Here is a 24330-nt window from a genome sequence, read left to right on the forward strand (position 1 = left end):
CGTGGGGAAAGGCAGACGTTCTCCGAGCCCCCATTCCTAGCCACTGCCGTGTCAAAGAGGCTGGGAAGCAACGAGTCCAACCCTGAGAGAAAAGCAGAGTCAGAGTACTGACACTCTTTGAGTCCTTCCTCTGGTTTTCCCTCTGTCCCAGCAGCAGCTCTGGTCTTCTTATGGTTGTGTAAGATGCCCCAATAACTGGTCTCATATATTTTTTTTCTTTTTCTTTTTTCTTTTCGCCTCAGCTGGTTGGAGTTTGGTTTCTATGGCTTACAGTCAGGCCCTTTTTGCCTTCTGTACGTAATTCATTTCTTTATTTCCTTATTTTGAAAGCTGTACGTTTTATTTTATTTTTGTCCACACCACGCAGCTTGCGAGGTCTTAGCTCCCTGACCAGGGATCGCACCCGTGACCCCTGCAATGGAAGCGCAGAGTCGTAACCACTGGACCGCCAGGGAAGTCCCTGCTTTCCATATTTATTAATGTCTATTACAGCTACTGTTCCTTTTGAGAAACACCTTCGTGAAGAGATTTGTGTGACGAATCAAAATCATGGCCCGCTGCCATGATTGTGTGCCACTTACGCTACATTCAGAGTATGTGTTGTCGTCTAACATGGTTTTGGTGCAAATTCCTACCAGGCTAGGGCAGACCTTAGAGGTGGTTGTGGCTGCCTGGGTTTAATCACTGAGGGAACAGGTAGATTTTCAGATAAGACATGAGAACTGAGAAATCAAACCTTAGGTGATGTATCTGCTGGGGCCTCACTCTTTGGTGTCAGGACTTTAAACAACCCAGGAGACTTGAGTGTGTTCCTTGGTGGTGGAGGGAATGGTGGGAAGAGGGCCTTTGTTACATGGAGTATGCTCAGGACCAATGAGCAGTGCTTTCAACCATTTTTGATCACGTGCCACATTAGAACATTTTACTTATATTGTAACCACACACACACACACACACACACATATATAAGTATTGTTTTGTGAATTTTTTTCTTTTGATTAAATACATGTGTATATATAAACACATATACATAATCCAAAGAAAACTTCACAAAACAATACTTACATTTATGATGTATGGCACACTCTAGTTTTTATTCCATTTCTGTAAAAAATGTTTCTAAAATTGATCTTACAACTCAGTAGTTCTCAGACTTTTGGGTCTCAGGACTCCCATACATTCTTAAAATTTGAGGATACCAAACAGGTTGTGTTTATGTGAGTTATAGCTATTGATGTTTACTGTATTAGAAACGAACAATGAGAGGGTTTTTTTGCTTTTGTTTTTTGGCCCCGACCAGGGATTGTACCCGGGGCCATGGCAGTGAAAGCACCGAGTCCTAACCACTGGACCACCAGAGAACTCCCTGAGGGTTTTTAAAATACAAGAATACACAAACTCATATCCTATTACCTGACAGAGTAATGGCATCACCGTGTGTCCTTCAACCTCTGGAAAATGTCACTGTGCACTTGAGAATGAGAGTGAAACAGGCAAATGAGAGCTTAGTATTATGATGAGAATAGTTTTGACCTCATGAATTCCCTGAAAGAGTCTCAGGACACTAGGTTGCCTGGACCACACTTTGGGAATTTCTGTACTAATAGGTTGTGACCCCGACTTTGAAAAACATGAACCTAGAAAAAGCCTAGACCGATTTGGGACAAAGTGAACCAGTCAGTCCAATTAGCTAAATTTCCTTCTCCATGTTTCCTTCTTGTTCTTCCTGAGAGAGGAGGGTATTATGGTTAATTCCCCAACAACAATTTCATGTAAGATAGTTAATCTAAGCCAATCCGTGCACCGCATTCCCCTGGCAACAGGGCCACGAGAATCATATATCCTGGGTTGCCTCCATCAGACTAAAGAGAATTTAAATTCCATGGTTGAGGGAGAGGTTTTCTCTCTCTGTGGATGTGAACAAGGGATGCTACTGGCAAAACACAGTGTTTACAAATGCTGTTGCAAACAGAGTGGGGATATGAGGAAAAAAAAAAAAAAAACCAACCTGGGAGTTTGATGACACTGAGCTAAGTACATCTTGCCTGGGGCCTCCTTTATCTCCAGTGGGCTTTGCAGCTCTGTGAGAAAACACATTTCCTTATTGTTAGAGTTGGGGATTTCTGTTACTTGCAGTAAAAAAACATATTGACGCACAGAGATTTTAGGAAAGTCTTGTTAAATATCCCATCCTGTACTCTGCTGGTTACAGAGTATTTTAAAGGACACGTTGTGTGTGACCCTACTTAGCACAGAACCAGCAAGTTGGGAGTTGGGGTAATTAGATCAAGTTGATCAGGGGGCAGGAGCTAGGCTTTCATGGACTGGCTGCCCCTTCCTTATGCGTATTCTTCTATTTATAGCTTTGTGGCAAGAAAAGTTGTATCTTATTAATGCAGGCATTCATTTTATAAACATCTATTTTTGTGACTTGTTCAGATGTGGCTTCTTTAGACACCCGTCTTAGCCTCCAGCACACTACGTTGTAAGCATCTATCTACCCAATTAGACTGAGCTCCTTGAGGGCAGGGATTCAGTTTTATTCATCTTTGTAGACCCTAGGACTCTTCATTGACTGATACAAAATACATTCACAGTAAATGTTTCTTGAAAGAATAAATGGGGGGCTTACCTCGTAGAGCAGAGGTTAAGAATCCGCCTGCCAATGCGGGGGACACGGGTTTGAGCCCTTTTCCGGGAAGATCCCACACGCCACGGAGCAACTAAGCCCGTGCGTCACAACTGCTGAGCCTGCACTCTAAAGCCCGCGAGCCACAACTACTGAGCTCCCGTGCCACAACTACTGAAGCCTGCGCGCCTAGAGCCCGTGCTCCACAACAAGAGAAGCCACCGCAATGAGAAGCCTGCGCACCGCAACAAAGAGTAGTCCCTGCTCACCACAACTAGAGAAAGCCCTCACGCAGCAACGAAGACCCAAAGCAGCTAAAAATAAATGAATTGATTAATTTTTTTAAAAAAGAATAAGTGAATGATAATGAAACGCACTCTTGTAATGCAGGAGTCAGCAAACTACAGACCATGGACCAAGTCTGGTCCATGGTCTGTTTTTCTATGGCCCAGGAGCTAACAATTTTTAAATGGCTGAAAACTCAAAAGAGGAGTCATATTTTATACTATGTGAGAATTATATGATATTCAAATTTCAGTGTCCTAAACTTTTATTAGAACACATCCTCACTCATTCATTTACACATTATCGACATCTTTGCACTACAACATCAGAGATGAGTAGTTGCCACAGAGACCAACGGCCCACAGAGATTAAAATATTTACTGATTTTTACAGAAGACGTTGGCCAACCTGTAACGTTCTGATAATTGTGTAAAACCAATCTACTCGCATTTAGCAATCGTTACTGATATGGGGGGAGATGAATGACTTCTCTTCTTTCTTGTATTTACCAATTTTTCTGTATTTTGCCTTTTTATAATTACCAAGAGTTGTAAAATACTACATGATTTGACCAATTTAAAATAAAATTCCGTTAATCCCTGTGGACTTGTTTCACATTTACTTTCCTGCCCGCATACTCCAAGGGATCTCTGATGTGGAAAGGACTAAACCTGAGGTCTAGTGCCTTGAAAATAAGACACAATGGCCAAGAATAAAATTAGAGGCAGGGCCAACTTTCCACATGAGGAAGCCTACTTACCATTCTTGGGGGGGTGGGCAATACACAAAGGCCCTTGAAATGGAAAAAAAAATAAAAGGTCACAGTTGAACTAATGAAATACAACACCACTTACTTGCCCTATGGGGGCATTCTCTCTGGGTATAATGGGAGGGAATTATTTTAGCAACTTGCAAGGAAACAATACATACTTATATATTGTTAAGTCTCTAAAGTAATATTAGAGAGGAAACAGGTTCAGGTCATCATTTTACTTTTCAGGGCAAACCTGATTACGAGCTGAATTTTTTTTTAATTCTAGAAACAGGCAAAGTAGCTGTTTTCTTTCATCTTCCCCACTCTACCAACCTTGACCAGGAAGGGAAATGATGAGCCTTTTGAGATTTAATGTATTCAGTAGCTCCTTTTTCAAGTAGATCAAGAACCTAAGAAAGGCAAATGGGAGAAATGCTTGTAGAGCCAACTAATGACTGTCAGAGATTTTTTATAAAGAAAAATTGTTATTCGCTGTGAAGGAAAATGTGTAATAATTTACCAGCTGTTGGAATTGTTTAATAACAGCACTTGCATGACATGAATTGTTATTCTAAATAACATATGGCCTGGATGCAGAAAAGGTAAGCTGTCAAACGGAACCTTGTGCTTTGTTATTCCCTGCGGCAAACTGCGACCGGATCACCAGCCCTGTTTCCTCTTCTTTCTGGGCACGCGGCTATCTGCTATTTTCCAGTCCCCTTTGGGCTTCTGTGTGGACACAGGATTGACTTCCGGACAGCAGAACGTGGGTAGAAGTGACGCATGCCTCTTTCAAGCCCGACAGCCCTCATACCTGCAATGTTCCATTTTTCTTCCGCTGACTGAATGGAGAAGATTCCGAGGACCCAAGAGGCAGAAGGAAGCCACAAGATGGAAAAAACCTTTGCTGCTTGGAGGAGAGCCGCCTGACCAGGAACACCCATACTGGACTGTGGTGGGACCATTAGTCTGTCCTGTACATGCTCCCATGTTCAGGAGGGTGTTAACTCTCTGCAAATGGCTGAATCTGACCTGCCTATAAGCAGACGACTGAAATCACGTGACCAGTTTCTCTGACTTAAGAACAATCTTGCCAAAGAGGGTCTTTCAAATTCAAACCAGGCTTCTCCTAACATTCAAAAGTACCACTGATGGGAAAATTGTTTTCTTCATTATGATTAACTCAAGACAGAGGCAGTGACATGGGCACTGCCAATTCTCCACTAGATAAGAACTTCGGCAACACTCTAGTTGGTTTGGAATAGCTCGAAATTTTTGGTTCAGATTTAATCGGGTCATTTGCAGATAAAGTAGGAAAGATCATACATACGGCCCTAACATAATTATCAATCTCTTACAAAAACATTTTTTCGGTCGAGAACAGATCTCTTAAGTCATTTTACACAATCCCTTCTCCTTAGGCAAGAGGGATCTTCCGGAAGATCCGGGAAACCGACCTCAGAAATTTCACTGCTCTTGTGGCTTAGACATATTATTACCCTGTGGGGATGGAGAGGGGTCAGTTAGCATCTTCTACAAACTAATTCCTCAAAGACAACCAACAATGAGTTTTCACCAATGAAGTTTGACCTGGTCAAATTCTTTTCTTCCTTGAATGAAAGTCATTAGTATTCATTAATCCAAGCTGTTCAGTACTCTTAAGTTCTGATCATTTGGATCTTGGCATACTAAAAAAAAAAAAGAAAGGTATTTAATCACAGGAAGCCAAAGGAAGCCAACTCAGACAAGAACAGGATACCTCACACCAAAGCGACATTAAATGTTTTTATTGAACAAAAAAAATAAAACATGGAAGTGGAATTCACTGAGCGAAAGGAGCTCTCACCAGGTGGAGCTGCTATACTTTGTGCTAAATAATCTTATGAACTGAGTATACAGAATACATATAATATGTAAGTTACCTCAACAGCAAAGGAGAAGGTGGAGATTACAGTTTTGGAAGGAAAAATTTGGCCAAATGACAAATTGAGTTGCTCAAAATTTCTAGCCCTTATTCACCTAAATTCAGTATGATTCTACCTACGTGCGTTCAGTACGTGCATACTGAATTCCCATTTTAATGGAAGCTGCTTTTTGGAAGAAATTTCAAAGTTTTCTTTTTTGCATTCGTTTGACGTGCTACTCAGTTTTTAAAATTCTTCTATTTGATATATGTGTGTGTCTATATTTATACACACTTAAAAAACCCCAAAGCCTTGCTTACAAGTTGAGGGGTCATGCTGTTTTTTTAAATTAATATTCGTGAATTACAATTATTCTTTCTCCTGTGTGTCTAAGAAACTCGATGTGTTCTCAATGTACCCCACAGACAGGTGGGCTGACAGATATGTCAAAAATACTTTATGAAAAGAGGGAGGTAGCTCATGCGAGTTGGCAACCTTTTGTCTATTGTTTCCTGTTGGAGCGGGCTACCTCCCTTTCACATCTCACAGTCAAAGATGAAAGGAAAACTTTTTACTTTGAAGCCTAGTTAGCACAGTTGTACATTTACTATAATCCACCTTCAACTTGGTTTATTGGGCTTTCTAATGTAAGATGACAAATACCTTACACCCAGTACACGGCATCAAAAAAGTACTGCAGAAACATCTTATAGACAATACTTTGCCTTGCTTTTTTTTTTTTTTTTTTTTTTCCTCGTATGTTAAACATCAGCTTCTATGGGATACATTTCCAGAATGGTTTTGTTACCACCAAACAGACAGCACAAAGAACATCAATGTCGTCTTTTTTCCAATATTTGTATCAATTACTGGAGGCTAATCCTAACATAACACTACTTAAGGGGGAGGGCGAAAGAAGAGAATCCATGACACGTTGCAAAGATAGGACTACAGCATCTTAGTTGGAGGGACGATCTTAAGGTGCAGAAAGAGGGGACTCTCTAGAAGGTGATGGTGTGGTTTCTTCAGGTGGAAAAACTGTGAGTGTGCAAGCTCGGATGCCACCCAGGGACTCTGGGAGATCAAAAACCTTATGCCATTCATCTTTATCTGGATCATATTTCTGCACTATCTCTACCATACAACGATTATTCCATGAATACCCACCAACCACGTAGATTTTATTTTCAAAGACAGCGACCCCAACATCACTCTGCCCTCTTAACATGGCAGCAATTGGGGTCCACTGGTCAAGGATCGGTGAGTAGTATTCACAGCTTAGGACATCATCATAATCGCTTGTTCCTCTGAAGTGATTGCCACCAATGACATACAGCCTTTCTCCCACTGTACACATGCAATGCAGACCTCTGACAGTGGTCATTGGCGCCTTCTGGATCCATTTGTCAGTATCAGGGTCAAAGCACATGAGCTCCTTTTGGAAAGTGTCATGAGTAATTCCTCCTAGAGAATGAAAATTACAGGCATGGGGTAAACAGATTATTATAAAAATGCGAAAGTAAATAGGAGACTCTCTGTCACAGGTCACAGATAATTAACGTCTATCCAGGTATTATGACATTTTAGAGCTTATCAACCTTGTTCTTATAAATGTCTCCCTGCTATACTTTCTCTGGATTAAAAATAAAGAAAATAACATTTTCATCTCCTTAAAGAACAAAAATGCAGCTTATATTATTGTAATGACTTTCTCAGACAGAGACCCATGGGATTTAAGAGGCTTTACAGAATGAAAATATATTTTGGCCACTCTTAGAGTTGGGTTTACAGGAAATCCCAACTACAAAGCATCATTCACTTCTGCTGCCCTTCAGCGAGCACCCTCTGGGTGCTGAGCACAGGGCTAGGGCACTTTAAAGCCTAGGTGCCCGTTTCCTCATTTCTCAGATAAGAATGTCCACTCTAGCTCTCTCATTAGGATTGTGACCATGAACTGAAATAAATCACAGTGCTTCGGAAAAGTCGAAAGTATTGTGCAAATGTACAAGCTTAGACGAATGTTCGGAACTGATTATTTTTGTAGAGTTTTGGGTGGGTAGGGTGAGGGTGGGTAATGTCCTCTCTTAAAAAGCTAAAGAATTAGAATGCTGAATATATATGGAATTTTGCATGTACAGCAATTCGTTGTTGCTCTATGGAGTCTACATCATCTACAAAGGATATTCTTAGAGCACATCTAAATCAGCCTGTACAATGAAAGGATCAGACTATATATTCTGCAGATTAGGGAGAAAACTAAACTAATCTTTAGCCATATCATTCAGAGCTCTATGTCTGGTGGCCAGATGGCAATCGATTTTTTTTCTGCTTTTAGATATTTTTTCTGTACTTCACTGAATTGTCAGCAAGCAAAACAGTGCTCTTTGGTTTGAAACTCAGCTGTGGTTCCTAGCCTACTCTTGACTGGGAAGGTCATTTGTGCAACGTATCCTAGTTATACCAAAGCACCACTAGAACCATTCGAATGTCATTTCTTTTCCCCCAGAAGACTTGGAGCTCTCCTTATAATGGCATAGCAGCTACACACGTAAAACAGGTGGATGGTGTAAATTACTGATTAGTGGATGGCTCTTTCAATATAAGATGTCCCATAGTTGCTCATATATTTAACACCAGAAACCTGCCAATCATACACTACAGGCCTTTCCCTGATCCTTCTTCATTAGAGATTTCATAAGGCAGCGTTCAGAGACTCAGACCACAAACATCACCTTATCGCCTTTGTTCTCTAATAGCGTAACTGCTGGCCTGACACTGGCAGGCCTTCAAAAGGGGGAAAACTGTCAGAGGTAGACTGTGTCAGGGCCAAATGGTAAGAACCTGAATAACGGAATAAAATTTCAATACCTGAAGTGAACATTACATTAAAATAAGACGCCTTTCTAAATTCTACGGAAGGATGATTTGAACACCAACAGTTTGAGAACGAAAGCTGTTACTGGGACACTGAGCGAACTGCAACTGTTTCAGAATTTTTTATCAGAAAAGTATATGTGCATATGGCCAAAATACAGGTAATCAACACAGAATTATTTATGCAATGACACCATAGTAGAACCCATTATAATGCTAAGGACAAGAGAAACATATATTATGGGTTGCACTAAATGAGAGAATGAACATTATTATGCATTATATGCATATTGGTAGCAAGTTTTATGCACAGTAGAGCTTATATGTTACATAATGATATATTTCCTCATAGAGTCTAGCTAAATTCTGAATAAAAATGAATTAAATGTTGTTATAGAGAATATGAATGGTGGTTATTAGAGTACCGAGTTATTGGAGTACAGGGTATGGGGACTGAAAGGCAAGCTGGAGAAGCTGAAAGCTTTCCAATTTCTTCTAAGTAAGGTATTTACAGTAGGATTGGTTTGCCGCTAGTCTTATAAACTTATAAAATGCCAAAGGATTCATAAGCAAATGTACACACAAAATATATTCTAAAATCAATACAAATTATATTTTGGTTATCCATTTCCAGGATTATTATTAACACCAGATGGAAAGATGGCGACATAGCTAAAAGTCTATGTATTACATTAATTGCATTTGCAATTATTTACCTGAAATATACATTACGCCTCCATACACAGTTCCAGCATGGCCATAGTGGGGCTCACTCATTTTGGCAACGTAGGTCCATTCATTTGTTCTTGGATTGTAACATTCTACTGTAGCTGTTGTTTAAAAAATAAAAGGAAAGAATGAATGAATTTTTAAAAATGATTTATAATTTCAAATTTAGCAATTAATTATTTTTCCTTTTAGGTGGAACAATAATAATATCCAAATAACTGAAACATTTCTATTATAGCTATGAGATATTCTTTGGGGGTCACTTATATTAATTATTGACGTTATGTTAATAATATGAACCATTAATACATTGATACATGTTACATCAGATGAGCTACGTAATATAATAAGGTAACATTTCTGTTGCTGCAGAAATCACTAGTATTGGGCTTCCCTGGTGGCGCGGTGGTTGAGAGTGCGCCTGCCGATGCAGGGGACACGGGTTCATGCCCTGGTCCAGGAAGATCCCACATGCCGCGGAGTGGCTGGGCCCGTGAGCCATGGCCGCTGAGCCTGCGCGTCCGGAGCCTGTGCTCCGCAACGGGAGAGGCCACAGCAGTGAGAGACCCGCGTACCGCAAAAAAAAAAAAAAAGAAATCACTAGGATTTCTTTTCTTCTAGGATCTTGTTACATCTTTATAATTTGACATTTCTCCCATTTCTTTGCTCTACACATGTGGGAAGAGAAGATGAAAAACATCACAAGGAAGAAAAACACTTTGATTCTATATGATACACCATATAGGAAACAAAGGTTAACAGATATGAAGCAAAATTTTAAGTTGAAAATGAAAGTATGCACACTGCCTGGTGTATGTTTTGATGCCTATTGCTTTATTTTATATCCAGACTACAAAATGGACACTGACGATAATTTTTCAGTATGTACACATTAAAGCCAATAGCTTGTATATAACCACCCAATACCGTTGTAGCCAGTACTGCTCTTAACTTGAAGATGCTTAGCAGCATAATATGAAGTTCAGATTTTTATCAGGGGTACTTCCTCTCAGTAACAAATTTATCATCTTTAACATAAAGTATCTGAGGCCTCATCTTACTTAAATATCAATCTGTTATAACCTCAAGACTAGAACAATGACAGTCCAGACAGATAGAAAATGTGATCTTTTTTAAAAGGCAGAAAAACAATAGGGATGTTAGGAGGACTCTGGTCGAAAGTACAACATCTAGACTGATTTGAAAAGTTTATACTATTTATTGCAGACGTTGCCACTTGCTAACCCAAATGCTTGTCTCCACTAACCCTGCTTTTTTCTTACTAACAGAACCACAACACTGCTCAGGAAAGCACTGTGCCCAACTCAAAATAAAATTCAAATGAGCAGGTTCCCTTGAAGCTGGAATTGATGATATGATACAGTTGTAGGCAATGGAACGGAAGCAGGAGGATACTGAGTGGGGCTATTTGATCAAGCCACCGGAATAAAATGTGGCTACTTGCAGCCAAATGCAATCCTAATTGATGAATCATCCTTTGAACAAGTTTTCCTATTTAAGAAAACAACAGTAATGTGAGAACAGGCAAAACTAGAGAGAGAAAGAGATTAATTTTCTACTCTCTTCAATAACTTCATTTCATCAAATTCACTACATGAACTACTTATTTCTCCTCTAACAACACCTGTATTATACCACTTCTCGTATCCCTTTACTGATTTCCTTTTCTACTTTAGTTTTGAATTTTCAGTCTTATTTCAAAGGTTTTTAACTGTTCTCTTTTTTTATCTCTTGTTATTTTTGTTCATTGCTTCAGGCTTGGACCCTTTCCAACTCTATATCTTCTAAACCTTCCCATCAGGTAGCAAGATCCTGCAAAATCTTGCCCCCAAATAAGGGCTATTTCCACAATTAATGACAAACTAAAATTGTTTGCTCCAATACTGTTTGTGACTATTTTCAGTCACTGGATGTCTTCTTTTTTTTTTTTTTTTTTTTAATTTATTTATTTTTGGCTGCGGTGGGTCCTCGTTGCTGCACACGGGCTTTCTCTAGTTGCGGCGAGCGGGGGCTACTCTTCGTTGTGGTGCGCGGGCTTCTCATTGCGGTGGCTTCTCTTGTTGCGGAGCACAGGCTCTAGGTGTGCAGGCTTCAGTAGTTGTGGCACACAGGCTTAGTTGCTCTGCAGCATGTGGGATCTTCCTGGACCAGGGCTCAAACCCGTGTCCCCTGCATTGGCAGGAGCATTCTTAACCACTGCACCACCAGGGAAGTCCTGGATGTCTTCTTGAATGTTCAGTTCCATTTGCCTTCAGCATGACTTCTGCCTAATCGACAAGCAAAATCCTCCTGAATGTATATCATTAATGGTAGGGTTTTATCCGATAAAAGAATGTAGTCTAATCACACATCCTATCAGAAGGGTTTTAAAGACTTCTCTCCATCTATTTGATGTCAAAGGTAGCTTTTACTCCAGTTCTGTGCTTTTCTTAATGAAGAATTCTGCCTTGACCTTTGAAATTTCTAGACTGTTACACTCTTTCTTTGCGTCTAATTCAATCTGTTCTGATGCAGTTTGCATTAGTTTCCTCTTATTTTTTTATAGGGAGCTAGAATCTGAATAGCTATTCACTCTTTACGATTATTAAAATTTTCCTATGTAGAAAGATAATGCTGTTCTTCTATCACTGAGCTAACTGCATTATTTTGGTAATGGGGGTTATAAGAATCCATCTATACTTTCTCATACAGGGGTCCCTGAAATGTAAGATGGCTATTAATCACCAGTAACACAAGTATATAATAGTTCATCATCCCTAAACTTGTCTTCTTCCAGCTAGATAACCCATCTCCTTTAGCTTTTCCCATCATTTAATCTTTACTGTCTCCATGCAGGATTGTTATTAGTAAAATCAATATATTTAGTTTTAAAATAGAATATATCTAACTAACAAGTCTATATATTGATACATGCCCTTAGTTCTATTTTCCACATTTACAAGGCAATGAGATGTTAGTGCCAACCACCTTGATAGGGGGAGGGGACACGGGATGAGCATCAAGGAGTTGGAGCCACAAAGCAGTGAGTCCATCACAGTCTGTGACAGGTAGGAATGGTAATGAGGTAATTGGGAAAATCTAGAACAGGGGAGGTCAGGCAAACTACAGCCTGTAAGCCGAATCCAGTACGTTGTCTGCTTTTGTATGGCCAACAGGATAAAAATATGAATGGCTTTTACATTTTTAACGAGTTGGAAACACATATCAAAAGAAGAATAGTTCGTGAAATATGAAAATTATATGGAATTCGAATTTCAGTGTTCATATATAAAGCTTTATGGGAACACAACTTCACTCATTTGTTTATAAATAAGTTGTCTACAGTTGCTTTCATAATACAACAGCAGAGCTGATTAGTTGTGACAGAGATCCTACAGCCTGCAAAGCCAAAAAGATTTCCTTTCTGGCAATAGGGATCAGTTTTCTGATCCCTATTCTAGAGAACCACCTTCAGTAGTCTGGTGGCCTAGTATTTAAATTAGAGACCCTCCCTAATTTAAGAATTGCACTTCGGTTGGTTATGTCACATTACTCATCAGGGACTCTTATTTTCTCAGGTGATTCCACTGGAGTTCAGAATCGCGCACAAGGGATGACGTGGAATTTACTTGTTATTTGAGGTTAGGAAAGAGATTAGTCCTGAAGAAAATCATTTGGACAATAATGGCTCCCACAAAGAGGGGATGGTCTCTAGAATCCTAGAGTGCCAGTTGGTAATATGTCGCTTAATAAACTGCAAATCCATTAAGGGATATGGATGCATTTGATAAATTTCAGTAATTTTATTGTACATTTATTTGGAAAAATCTAACACGTTTTCTATAAGTTAGTTCATTATTTGAAATCCTGACTTATTTAACTGAAGTGAAAGATATCTGAGCTGTCGTATTTCTCCTCAATACAGAAAACCTCAAAGGAAGATCAATTTCTTATATGACAATTTTGAAAGATACCAGAAATAACTGACCCCTTTTTCACTTAAGTGACAGCTACTCTAGGCTTTCCCCAGTTTCCCACTGTACCCAGTGTCAAAGGAAAGTAGCATTTCTAAGGAATTATATTTCAGCAATAAGCCAGGCTCACACACACGCTAACAGTATCGTTTTTATGTACTATGGGCTTGGGTCCATACACTCCATGGCAAGATTTTAAAAGGCTAAATGCATTAAAATGATCTAAAATGTCTTGCAAACGCTGCCACTGTTTTCTTTTCATCATTATATACAGGCAATGGTTATTGTGTGTATGAAGAATAAATGGTGTACTGGTACTAATGAACCTGTTAAACTGTGAAATGATTTTCCCATCGATCCCGTTTTCCTGACACCCATTCCTACTCCCCTTCTCTATTTACATAGACATATGACTACGTCAACATAATCAGTTAAGATGGAATGTTATTACAACAGATGTTAGTGTGGGGCGGAGGGAGGGGATGCCATTAAAAAATGCTTATGGAACATGAGAAATGTTAAAAAACCCTGCCTCGCTGGAACATTCAGAAGTATAAGCAAGCATTTCTTTAGAACCAAAATCTACTATTCTGCCAAACTAATGGGTCTAAGAAAATTACAAAGGGCAACTGACACATATCCTCTTCTTATTTACACAAGGAGAAACATTATAAACAGAATTCAGAAGAACACATTCATGTTCTTCTTTGGGGAGGTAATCAGGGTGGTTACATCATGATTGGTTACCTCAACGATACAGAAAGTGACGAGACGGACCCGCCTACTTCATATCCCCACATGGGTGTAAAATAGGAGGAACTCAGAGGGGTAGCGTGGGTCAGGCGGAAAACAAACAAAACAAAACGAAGCTGCTTGCTACTTGGTTTTATATAATGACTCTTTGGGGCCTGAAGGTTCTCCTGGAATCAAGACTCTATATTGGAGTGTACTTAATAAGTCAATCACGTGATTTTTTAAAACAAACTTCCAATATATTTTAACTTCAAATATGCAGCACAGAATGGATTTGCTGGGTATGCTGATTTTAAGGGAAGCAATTATCTTCTACAAAAGCTTAGTTGCTCATAGATTCTAGGAGAAAATTTCAAACGGAAAGAAATATCAAATAGTTGCCCTCTAGATGGAATTATAGTTGTCCTTCGGTATTGAGGGTTTGTGTCTATATTATAATCATACATTTATTTGTGAAAACACAGTTTATGAATTAAGATAAAAATGGACCTCTGTTTACCATCTAGACGGGGAGTATTTTTTTAGAATATTTAAATCATTATCCTTAGGTTTAAGCTCTGGGCGATTGTGTTTTTAAAGTCTAAATATAATCAAACAGATATTACAAATTTAGGAACAGCTCATGAAAAGCATGATTCTCTTGTATCCTGTCACTTTCAAACTGAAACACAGAAGACTGTTTTTAATAAGACATTAAAGGGGTGATTTCTGAAGGTCATGAGCAAGGAAGCCAGCCGCTTGCCCAACGGGGTAGTCTACTTCTTGTTTCCAATTGAGCATAACGTGGGAAGAACTCAAACAGGGTAAGGATTAAGTCAGAAGAAGGAAGCCTCTAGCGCCTCAGTCTTATATAACAACTCTCCTTGGCCTGAAGATGATAAATTCTCAGAATATAAATATTAGGAACAATATATTGAAAACTTAATAGCTGCATATTAACAGAGGTGATAACATTACCAAGCAAGCAGTGACTGAAAAATGGAGCTATTTCCTTAGAGAAAAGAAGTTTCAAAATGACCACTGACTGCCAGGGCTAATGACCTATAATTTGTAAACTTGTAAAGATGAACTTACATAAGTGGTTTTTCTAAGAAAGTGTCAAGTCACTACTTGCATCTTCTGGTTCTTTCCAGACACCATAAATTTAAAATAGTATAATAACATGAAAATAATGTGTGTGGGTTGACTGAGGAAATGACAATTCTACACTAAGGGTATTAATGTGTCAAGTGCTTTTAAAAGTCTGATTATTAAAATACATTGGGAAACTTGTGTGGTTCATGATCCTGACAGCTAGTCCAACAATCTGGAAAGTCTGGCCTTAGAAAAAATTTCACTGTGACAACAAAGGGGGAAAAAAAATGGGTAGGAAACATCAGTAACATTAAGACCATGTCACTCATACAGATTGCCAACAAACACATGAAAAGATGCTCAACATCACTAATCATTAGAGAAATGCAAGTCAAAACCACAATGAGGTATCACCTCACACTGGTCAGAATGGCCCTCATCAAAAAATCTAGAAACAATAAATGCTGGAGAGGGTGTGGAGAAAAGGGAACCCTCTTGCACTGTTGGTGGGAATGTAAATTGATACAGCCACTAGGGAGAAAAGTATGGAGGTTCCTTAGAAAACTACAAATAGAACTACCATATGACCCAGCAATCCCACTACTGGGCATATACCCGGAGAAAGCCCTAATTCAAAAAGATACATGTATCACAATGTTCATTGCAGCACTATTTACAATAGCCAGGACACAGAAGCAACCTAGGTGTCCACTGACAGATGAATGGATAAAGAAGATGTGGCACATATATGCAATGGAATATTACTCAGCCATAAAAAGGAACGAAATTGAGTTATTTGTAATGAGGTGGCTGGACCTAGAGTCTGTCATATAGAGTGAAGTAAGTCAGAAAGAGAAAAACAAAGATGGTATTCCATATATATATGGAATCTAAAAGAAAAAAAGAAAAAGTGGTCATGAAGAACCTAGGGGCAAGACGGGAATAAAGACGCAGACCGACTAGAGAATGGACTTGAGGACACGGGGAGGGGGAAGGGCAAGCTGTGACAAAGCGAGAGAGTGGCATGGACATATATACACTACCAAATGTAAAATAGATAGCTAGTGGGAAGCAGTCGCATAGCACAGGGAGATCAGCTTGGTGCTTTGTGACGACCTAGAGGCGTGGGATAGGGAGGGTGGGAGGGAGGCTCAAGAGGGAGGGGATATGGGTATATATATATATATATATATATACGTATAGCTGATACACTTTGTTGTACAGCAGAAATTAACACAACAATGTAAAGCGATTATACTCCAATAAAGATATATATAAAAAAAAGACCATGTCACGAACAAGAAAGAGCTTGATAAGCTGAAAAGTTTAAGAGCTGAGAGCAGCTCTTTTTGTCTCCAATAAACTGCTTATTCTCAAATCCATTAGACTACCTTTTATTTTTTAGAATACTGAAGAAAAAGATTCTGATAATTACTCTGAATTTATCCAGAGCCAATGCCAATATTTTAAACTTCCCCAGCATTATGGAACCTGGAATACCGTTCAACTACAGGGACTCTATTTCGAACAGAGAATAAAGGAAGATGGGTGTTACCCATTGTTACCAAACAATGATGGTAATGACAGATATGTAACACATGACATAAAATGTGGTCTTTCTGACTTCTTGGACAGCCACCTTGTTCCAATTTTATCTAAAATATCAAAATTAGTGTTAATTTATGTAGCCAAAGTATTGGTCTATGTTAACTGTACTTGTCGCTGATCTTAGATTAGGAAGAAGGGACCATCAAATAAGAAAGCTTACCAGATCAGTTTACAGTGAAGAAAACCGTTTCGTATTTCACCAAGAGAGAATGATTTTTGAGACTAACAGTTACCTATCATAATACTCACAGTAAATAAACTCTGGATAATATTGAACTCTGAACACTTAGTAGATAAGAAAATCATCTTACTCTGTGGCCTGTGGTAGGTAACAGATTACGTAAAAGAAGCAACTATAAAAGTCCGTGCTCTGTAAGGAAGAATTTTAACCTGTTCAGTAAACTATTATGTGGGCTTTTAAAATGGAAAATGAGGGAACATGCCAAACTTCTGTCCAAGATACCATTAGAATTTAAATTAGCAGAACATACTTTTTAGTTGAACCTTCAAGATGAAAACCATAGATATTGCACAAGTAAAACATTCTGCAACATATTGATATATTTGTAAGATAATAATTCGTAGTATGGCCAACAATGTATGCCCAGATAAGGCGTACAGATGGTCTCTGATATTTTCTAAGAAAAACAGTTTAAAATAAAATCCTGGCTACATTTTTTGGTCTTTGATGTTACAAAACTGCTTATTTTATGATTTGACAAGAATCTGGGGGTAAAGAAATTCGTCTCTATGCTTAATAGAAGTGCACACACTTACGCAGTTCACCAGCTGCATTTCGCCCACCAACTGCATACAGGTATCCTTTGAGGGCACTTAGGTGGAAGAAGGTGCGCTTTTCATTTAAAGATGCAACTTGCATCCACTTATTGTATCGAGGATCAAATCTGAAGACTGTATCAACTGCTGTTTTTCCTTTTGTGTCATAATTACTCTGTCCACCAACGACGTACAGGAAATTTCCAATGACGGCAATGCCATGCTGGTACCTTGGGGCATCCATGGGGGCTAAGGACTTCCACTCGTGAGCCTTTTCATCATACATGCGCAATTCCTTGCTGACAACCAGCTGCTGCCTCAGCACTCCTCCTAGTGTAACCAAATGAGTGGTGTCAGACCGAATGGCAGTCCTGTCTGACTGCATCACTGGCTGCATATATGGCATCATTTGGTAATTGCTGGCTTCCAAAAGGAGATTCACACACGTGTTGTCAGTTCTCATGAAATCCACGGTTTGCACGTAATTAATGAGCTCTTGTGGTGTCATCAGTGGAAATCGTATGTTCTTCATTAATTTTGCAGCAAAGTCCATCCGAGGCTCTTCCAGGCGTAGCCAGCGACAGGTAGCCTTAAAGAGCTCAAGTTCAGTGCAGTGCTTAAGGCTATTACTGGAAAGCACAAAGGCAAGACGTTCAAAAGGGAGTTTCAAGAACTCCCCGGTGCTCAGCAATGCAGGAAAATTCTTCAAGACGAAACTGTTAACGTATTTATCCACTTCTGTCAGGTTGTAGGTGTTGGCAATCCGCCCAACTTCGACACAATTGTCTAAAGTGACCTATTAAGCCAATTACAAAAAATTAAAACCCAACTACTTTCATGGCACTCACGCCTGGATACATAAATACCTGTACTAGAATGAGAGTAAATACGCTTTTTACTGCCCATATAGATGCAAATAAAGCTTCCTTTCTCCATATATTAACGATTTAAAGGGAATTCACAAACTACCCTTACCTAATCCAAAAGAAAGGTGACTAAAAGAAAATGCTCATTCCAAGTCACTAGACTGAAAGTTACTCTAAGAAACAATGGTATAACTTGACTATGGCCAAAATAATTACTCTTCTCTCCTCAAAATGTGTTCTCACCACCCCCAGCCAAATACTAAGAAAATTCTGGCCAGATGGAAGTTCTGGAAAAATAGAAAGTTATTCTATTATGAACCATCTCAATCCACTTTTCAGTCATGATTCTTAAAAGGAACTCAGCCAGCAGATCCACACACAGAAAAACTCTAGTACCCGATCCCTAAATGTCTCTTTCATGTCAACAGGCTTCATTCATCACTATGATTCATTTTAATTCCTTTAAAAGTTATTGCATATAGTGAAGATAATTTCATAGGGCCATTATTCCTAGGGTGAAGTTATTCTCCATATTATTTATGTTTAAACAGAAGCAAGGAAATCACCTTCTTGAGGGCTGGAATGGGTGTTTCCACATCAAATCATTCCTTTTGTTTAGTTTTTGGTATGTATGCTGATGGCTGGCACCACAGTTCTCCTTAGCCACCCTCTTACTCTCAGCAGACTGTAGCTCTGCCTGGAGTCCACGTTAGCCCCCCGAGATTTCCCCAGCACAGAGTAAAATATACCAAAAACGGACGCCATGAAAAGGAGAGAAGCTATGGAGAGGCCTATCTTCAGCAGGAAGTCTTTTCAGTGCTCTAATAAATGGTGGGTCCAAAATGAAAATAGGAAAATCATATCAGCAAATATTATGTAAAGCATAAGTCACAAAAACAAGCCTACCATACAAATGCCTGTGTGTGTGTGTGTGTGTGTGTGTGTGTGTGTGTGTGTGTGTGTGTATACAAACACAGAGACAGGTCAAAGGCAAAGGATTCAAATGTTTTTTCTTAATTTTGTCAGGGTGTATGTTCACGAATGTTACATAAACCTCATTGATGCAACTGTATTATTAACAGATCGGCAGATGCTTAAGAGAAAACTGGCTGATCCTTCTATCATCTTTCTGTTGAAAAGCTGAAATGACTCCTCTGCATAAAGTAACAGCCCAGTTATGATATAATACCACTGAAAGCTCTAAGGCCAACACACACACACACACGCTGCTATTTTCACAGATTTATTACTCAAGAAGAATTTGAACTCTTTTAAGCATCCTATTTGCTTCACAAAAACCATCAACGATTTTAAATGGTTATTATACTTAATAGCTATGTATTTAAAACTACCTAAAATAAATTGTAACACAAAAGAACCAGGAAAACTAAATTAACAAATTATGGGCCTTTTGAAATCCACAGTTTAATACTGTTCAGTACCTTGGTTAATAATAAAAAATACGGGGCTTCCCTGGTGGCGCAGTGGTTGAGAGTCCGCCTGCCTATGCAGGGGACACGGGTTCATGCCCCGGTCCGGGAAGATCCCACATGCCGTGGAGCGGCTGGGCCCGTGAGCCATGGCCGCTGAGCCTGCGCGTCCGGAGCCTGTGCTCCGCAATGGGAGAGGCCACAGCAGTGAGAGGCCCGCGTATCGCAAAAAATAAAAAAATAAAAAAATAATAAATACATTCTAATCCACTTTTAGGAGTGGCAGGTTGGTGTCTCATACAATTTTAAGTTGTGTAAATGAAGTTACAGTTAAAGCCTCATTGCCCAAATCACCCCAGGTGGAAGGGATTCCTGTTTGGGGTAGTAGGTCCACCTTATAAGGTAAGTAAGACATAGTCTTTCCCCAGAGCAAGGGTAATTTTCACTGTTTTTTTTTTTTCTTTTTTTGGCCGTGCCACGTAGCATGAAGGATCTTAGTTCCCCAACCAGAGATTGAACCCACGCCCCCTGCAGTGGAAGCGCGGAGTCTTAACCACTGGACCGCCAGGGAAGTCCCAATTTTCATTTTTGAAGATGTTTGCTAATATGGATAAGCAAAAGTTGATGAAAACACAAATATATTTCCTAAGTATGCAGATTCTTATAATTACTGATATGATTACAAATAAAAACAACAAAGAATGTATATTTTAAATGGGCAAAATGATAGCATTGGTTGTTAGTCACCAAATTTAAATCTAAATTTATAGCATATAATACAAACCAAGATTAACGGAAACCAAACTGTGTAACTTAGAACTGGGATCAAGGTATTTAGTTCCTTCCTCTTTCCTTCTTCGGTTTCATTCAATAAGAAAACAGTTACTAAAACATAGGATAAAAAAACCTACCTTGTATTTAAGGGCATTTGGAAAATCCCTTCTATATATCAGATATACAAATGCACAGGACTGGAAAATCCTTGACAGACTACTCAGTCAATATAGATAGCTGCCTACTCTTTCCTTTAAAAAAAAATCACCAGAGAATGGTATTTCATAAACTTCTGAATTGTCATCCTCTTGATACAAAGACTAAGTATTTTCTATAGCTCATGTACAATAGCTACCACACTGTAGGTATATAGCAAAGGTTAAATACTACGATTATCAACAATATATAAATTAAAGACGTGATGATAGATACAACTAAAAATAGAATATCTGCTGAATTAACGTAGCAAATTACTAGAACCTTATTAATTTTAAATGAGACTCAGATAAGAAAAATATGTAATAGGAAATTAATTTTTATGAAGTGCATGTAATCAAAGCTAAAAATATTAATTGTAGGCTATAAGGATCGTAGAAGCACAGTCTAGAATAACAGTTAACAATATAAACAGATCAAAAATGACGGAATAGCGGTAAACAATTTTTGGAAAGATACAGGATTATTCAATTATAGTTCATTTTAATGCATTCTCAGTCATAATTCTTAAAAGTGCTTCAGCTTGCATAGTCCTGATCATTTAGCCTAGACAATATTAAATAATGAACATGTACATTAATATAACATACAATGCAATTCATGTACATAATAGAATACATTACATTTTAAAATATAAAACATGAATTTAAAGCTTATTAAAAAAACCAAACTCGGGCTTCCCTGATGGCGCAGTGGTTGAGAGTCCGCCTGCCGATGCAGGGGACACGGGTTCGTGCCCCGGTCCGGGAAGATCCCACATGCCGCGGAGCGGCTGGGCCCGTGAGCCGTGGCCGCTGAGCCTGCGCGTCCGGAGCCTGTGCTCCGCAACGGGAGAGGCCACATCAGTGAGAGGCCCGCGTACCGCAAAAACAAACAACAAAAAACAAAAAACCCAAACTCATAAGTAGAAAGAACTCTAATTTCATCTGAATATATACCCTGGCCAAAATTCAAAAGAGTCATTACAGAAGTTAAGCCAAATAATTATATTAGAGTTTTAAAGGACAGAGAAGCAAAAAAGGACAAAATTTCTCAACTGCTTATGAGAACCAATGACATTATTTTAAAAATAATCAAGTGTACATTTAAGTTTCCTTGATATAAATTACTATAAATTATTCTACTATAATCAAGCAACCTTCATGGTCATCCTAAAGGCAGTTCTAAGCATCATAATTCTCAATTGTCATTAACATCCTGGTATTCACTGCTGCAATATTAACATAATTTGATACTTTAATGACAGCTTTCAGCTGTGATTAACATAATTTGATACTTTAATGACAGCTTTCATCAGCAATCTGTGATGTTATGTTGCTGAAATTCAGTGTCTTATACAAATAAATTCCCATTTAGGAAAAAAAAAGCAAATGTGTATCTGCTTTTGTACTCTCAAAGGGAGAGCAAACACTAAGAAATTAGCTGGCAAATTTGGGGGGACTCCTCAGATATCCAGTGTACCAAATTCTCCTTAGCGCTATCTAGTTTATTAAAATGACAGCCTGACATCAAGTACAACCAATGCAGAGAGAGAAAGCACGTCCACAGAAAAAGACTGGGAAGAGATCAAACAAGCTACTTTTGGGGGTCGAGGATATAACAGGCATCTTCTCCTGGGCCTCCTTCCACAGGTGAGAACATCACAGGACACAAGGAAGGGACCTTTTGGTTAGAAGAACAAAGGGATGATAAGAAAACTAAAGCCTTTCTCTCCCAGTCTTGTCTCTCTTCGGATGATGAGTGCCATTCGAGGTGAATACTGATGGTGTGTCCAGCTTGGGGAAGCCAATTTTCTTATTCCTTTTCACTTTGAATGCACTTCCTCTGCTGGTTGCAGTATTAGTGATCACAATGGTCTTTGGGGGCGTAAATTGGTTTAGGCCCAGGCTGAGATTCTTCTTTCCCTCCAGAGTCCCAGATGGCAGATGGGCAAGAATGGGCTGGTTAAAGTTATATGCAGGGATGATATTTAGAATATTTGAGTACCAACTAATCAGAATAGATGCTCGATCATAAACAACTAGTATCTGGGTACTACTTACTGAACATCAGCCTTAGCAATAAGGAAAACAAGGCTGGTTTGGTGGGGAGGGAAACAGTTTTGATTCGTTGTAAAATTATCTATACAATTTTTTCTTTAATTTGCATTGAACCTCCCCAAAAGCATTACCTGGAAAGACGTGTTAATTAATCTTAATGGATAAATCCAATTTAGATTAAAGAAGGAATGTGGAATATATGTACTATACAGGAAACCCTTACGTCAAAAGGAACATTCCCAAAGCTTCCGGCTGCTGTCATCACATTATAGCAAAAGAAGCCGTCTTTTCTAATAACTTCTTCTGATTCCCTTCATTGTTGCCTTTTCTCCCACAAATGCACCTCCCTTGTTTTCCAAGGTCTCCCACTCTTTACCCCAGTCACCTCAATAAACGTCTCTGCACTTCATTGTGAGCCCCCCAACCAGATCAGTGACAATAAATGTACAGGTGGAACCAATGATAGACCTGTATCAAGAAAAAAAAATAAGCACTTTAAAAAAATGAGTTTAAAGAAAGACTACACCAAGTCTAAAGCACAGGGGCAGCTTCGTTCTCTGATTAAATATGCTTTTATGTAAAAAAGAAAAGGGTTTCTTGCTTACCTTCATTCTGCTCTGTTTATTCTGTATAACTAAATTTAAATTGTAATATTTCCACCTCAATTACAAATGTTCTATTTCAGCAACCTTACATTAAATTGGGCTCTACGGGCTAGCCTGGAATCCTTCATAACAGTAATAATGTGGGGAAAACGCTAGATGTTACAAATTCCAAACGGCAAACAAATGGTAAACAAAACATTTGACTACAACCCGTTTGTAAATCGCATGGGATTTAGCATATGCTGTAGTTATGCAGTGTCATAAGACAAACACTAATGTAACTTTTGTAGGTATGTAACTAAACAAAGGTAAATTTCCATTATCTCCATGATATATGACAGTAAATGTTTTTAGTTTTACAGAAAATTTTACCTAGTCTGCTTTATATCCTTCACTGTCATCCTTCTGTTTTCTTTTCATGCTCCCCTTTTCTATAACTACCAAGAAAATCACTCAGCAAGAACAAAAGTACCAGCTGCTATAAACTCTAATACTAATTACAACCCTAAGATAAAAGTATTACTGCAAAGGAAGGCAAAGGTCGGAGGGGAGGGGTTCTTGTTCTATTGAGCCTGATGCTCCCTTATAGAAAACTGGCGTCTCTATCGCACCAAAGGCAAGTGGGGCTTTATTATTGGTTGTTGTGTGTGTTTTTTTTAAGCAATATAGAGTTGTTCGTTTTATTTTTTAATTTTATTTATTTTTAAATTTTATTTTTAATTTATTTTTATTTTTGGCTGTGTTGGGTCTTCGTTGCTGTGCGCAGGCTTTCTCTGGTTGCGGCGAGCGGGGGCTACTCTTCGTTGCCATGCGCGGGCTTCTCATTGCAGTGGCTTCTCTTGTTGCAGAGCAGGGGCTCTAGGCGCGTGGGCTTCAGTAGTTGTGGCACGCGGGCTCAGCAGCTGTGGCACGTGAGCTCTACAGCGCAGGCTCAGTAGTTGTGGCGCACCGGCTTAACTACTCTGCAGCATGTAGGATCTTCCCGGGCCAGGGCTCGAACCCGTGTCCCCTGCATTGGCAGGTGTATTCTTTTTTTTTT

The 24330-nt window shown here is 39.0% G+C and overlaps 1 protein-coding gene across 3 annotated transcripts in view; it reads right to left on the reverse strand.

The window, feature by feature from the left end:
- Positions 1 to 5440: 5440 nt before the first annotated feature.
- Positions 5441 to 24330, reverse strand: part of KLHL13 (kelch like family member 13) — a 185815-nt gene continuing 166925 nt past the window's right edge. For all 3 annotated transcript variants that reach the window (XM_027089494.1, XM_027089496.1, XM_027089495.1), the window contains 3 exons: positions 17362 to 18157; positions 9163 to 9276; positions 5441 to 7036 (listed from right to left, as the gene is read on the reverse strand). In XM_027089494.1, coding sequence (XP_026945295.1) covers positions 6549 to 7036; positions 9163 to 9276; positions 17362 to 18157 — 1398 coding nt within the window. In that variant the 3' untranslated portion in view covers positions 5441 to 6548. The remainder of the gene's footprint in view (positions 7037 to 9162; positions 9277 to 17361; positions 18158 to 24330) is intronic.

Source organism: Aethalodelphis obliquidens, unplaced genomic scaffold, assembly GCF_003676395.1.
Source record: "Aethalodelphis obliquidens isolate GAN/ISIS:26980383/991018 unplaced genomic scaffold, ASM367639v1 scaffold66, whole genome shotgun sequence".
Classification (NCBI taxonomy): Eukaryota; Metazoa; Chordata; class Mammalia; order Artiodactyla; family Delphinidae; genus Aethalodelphis; species Aethalodelphis obliquidens.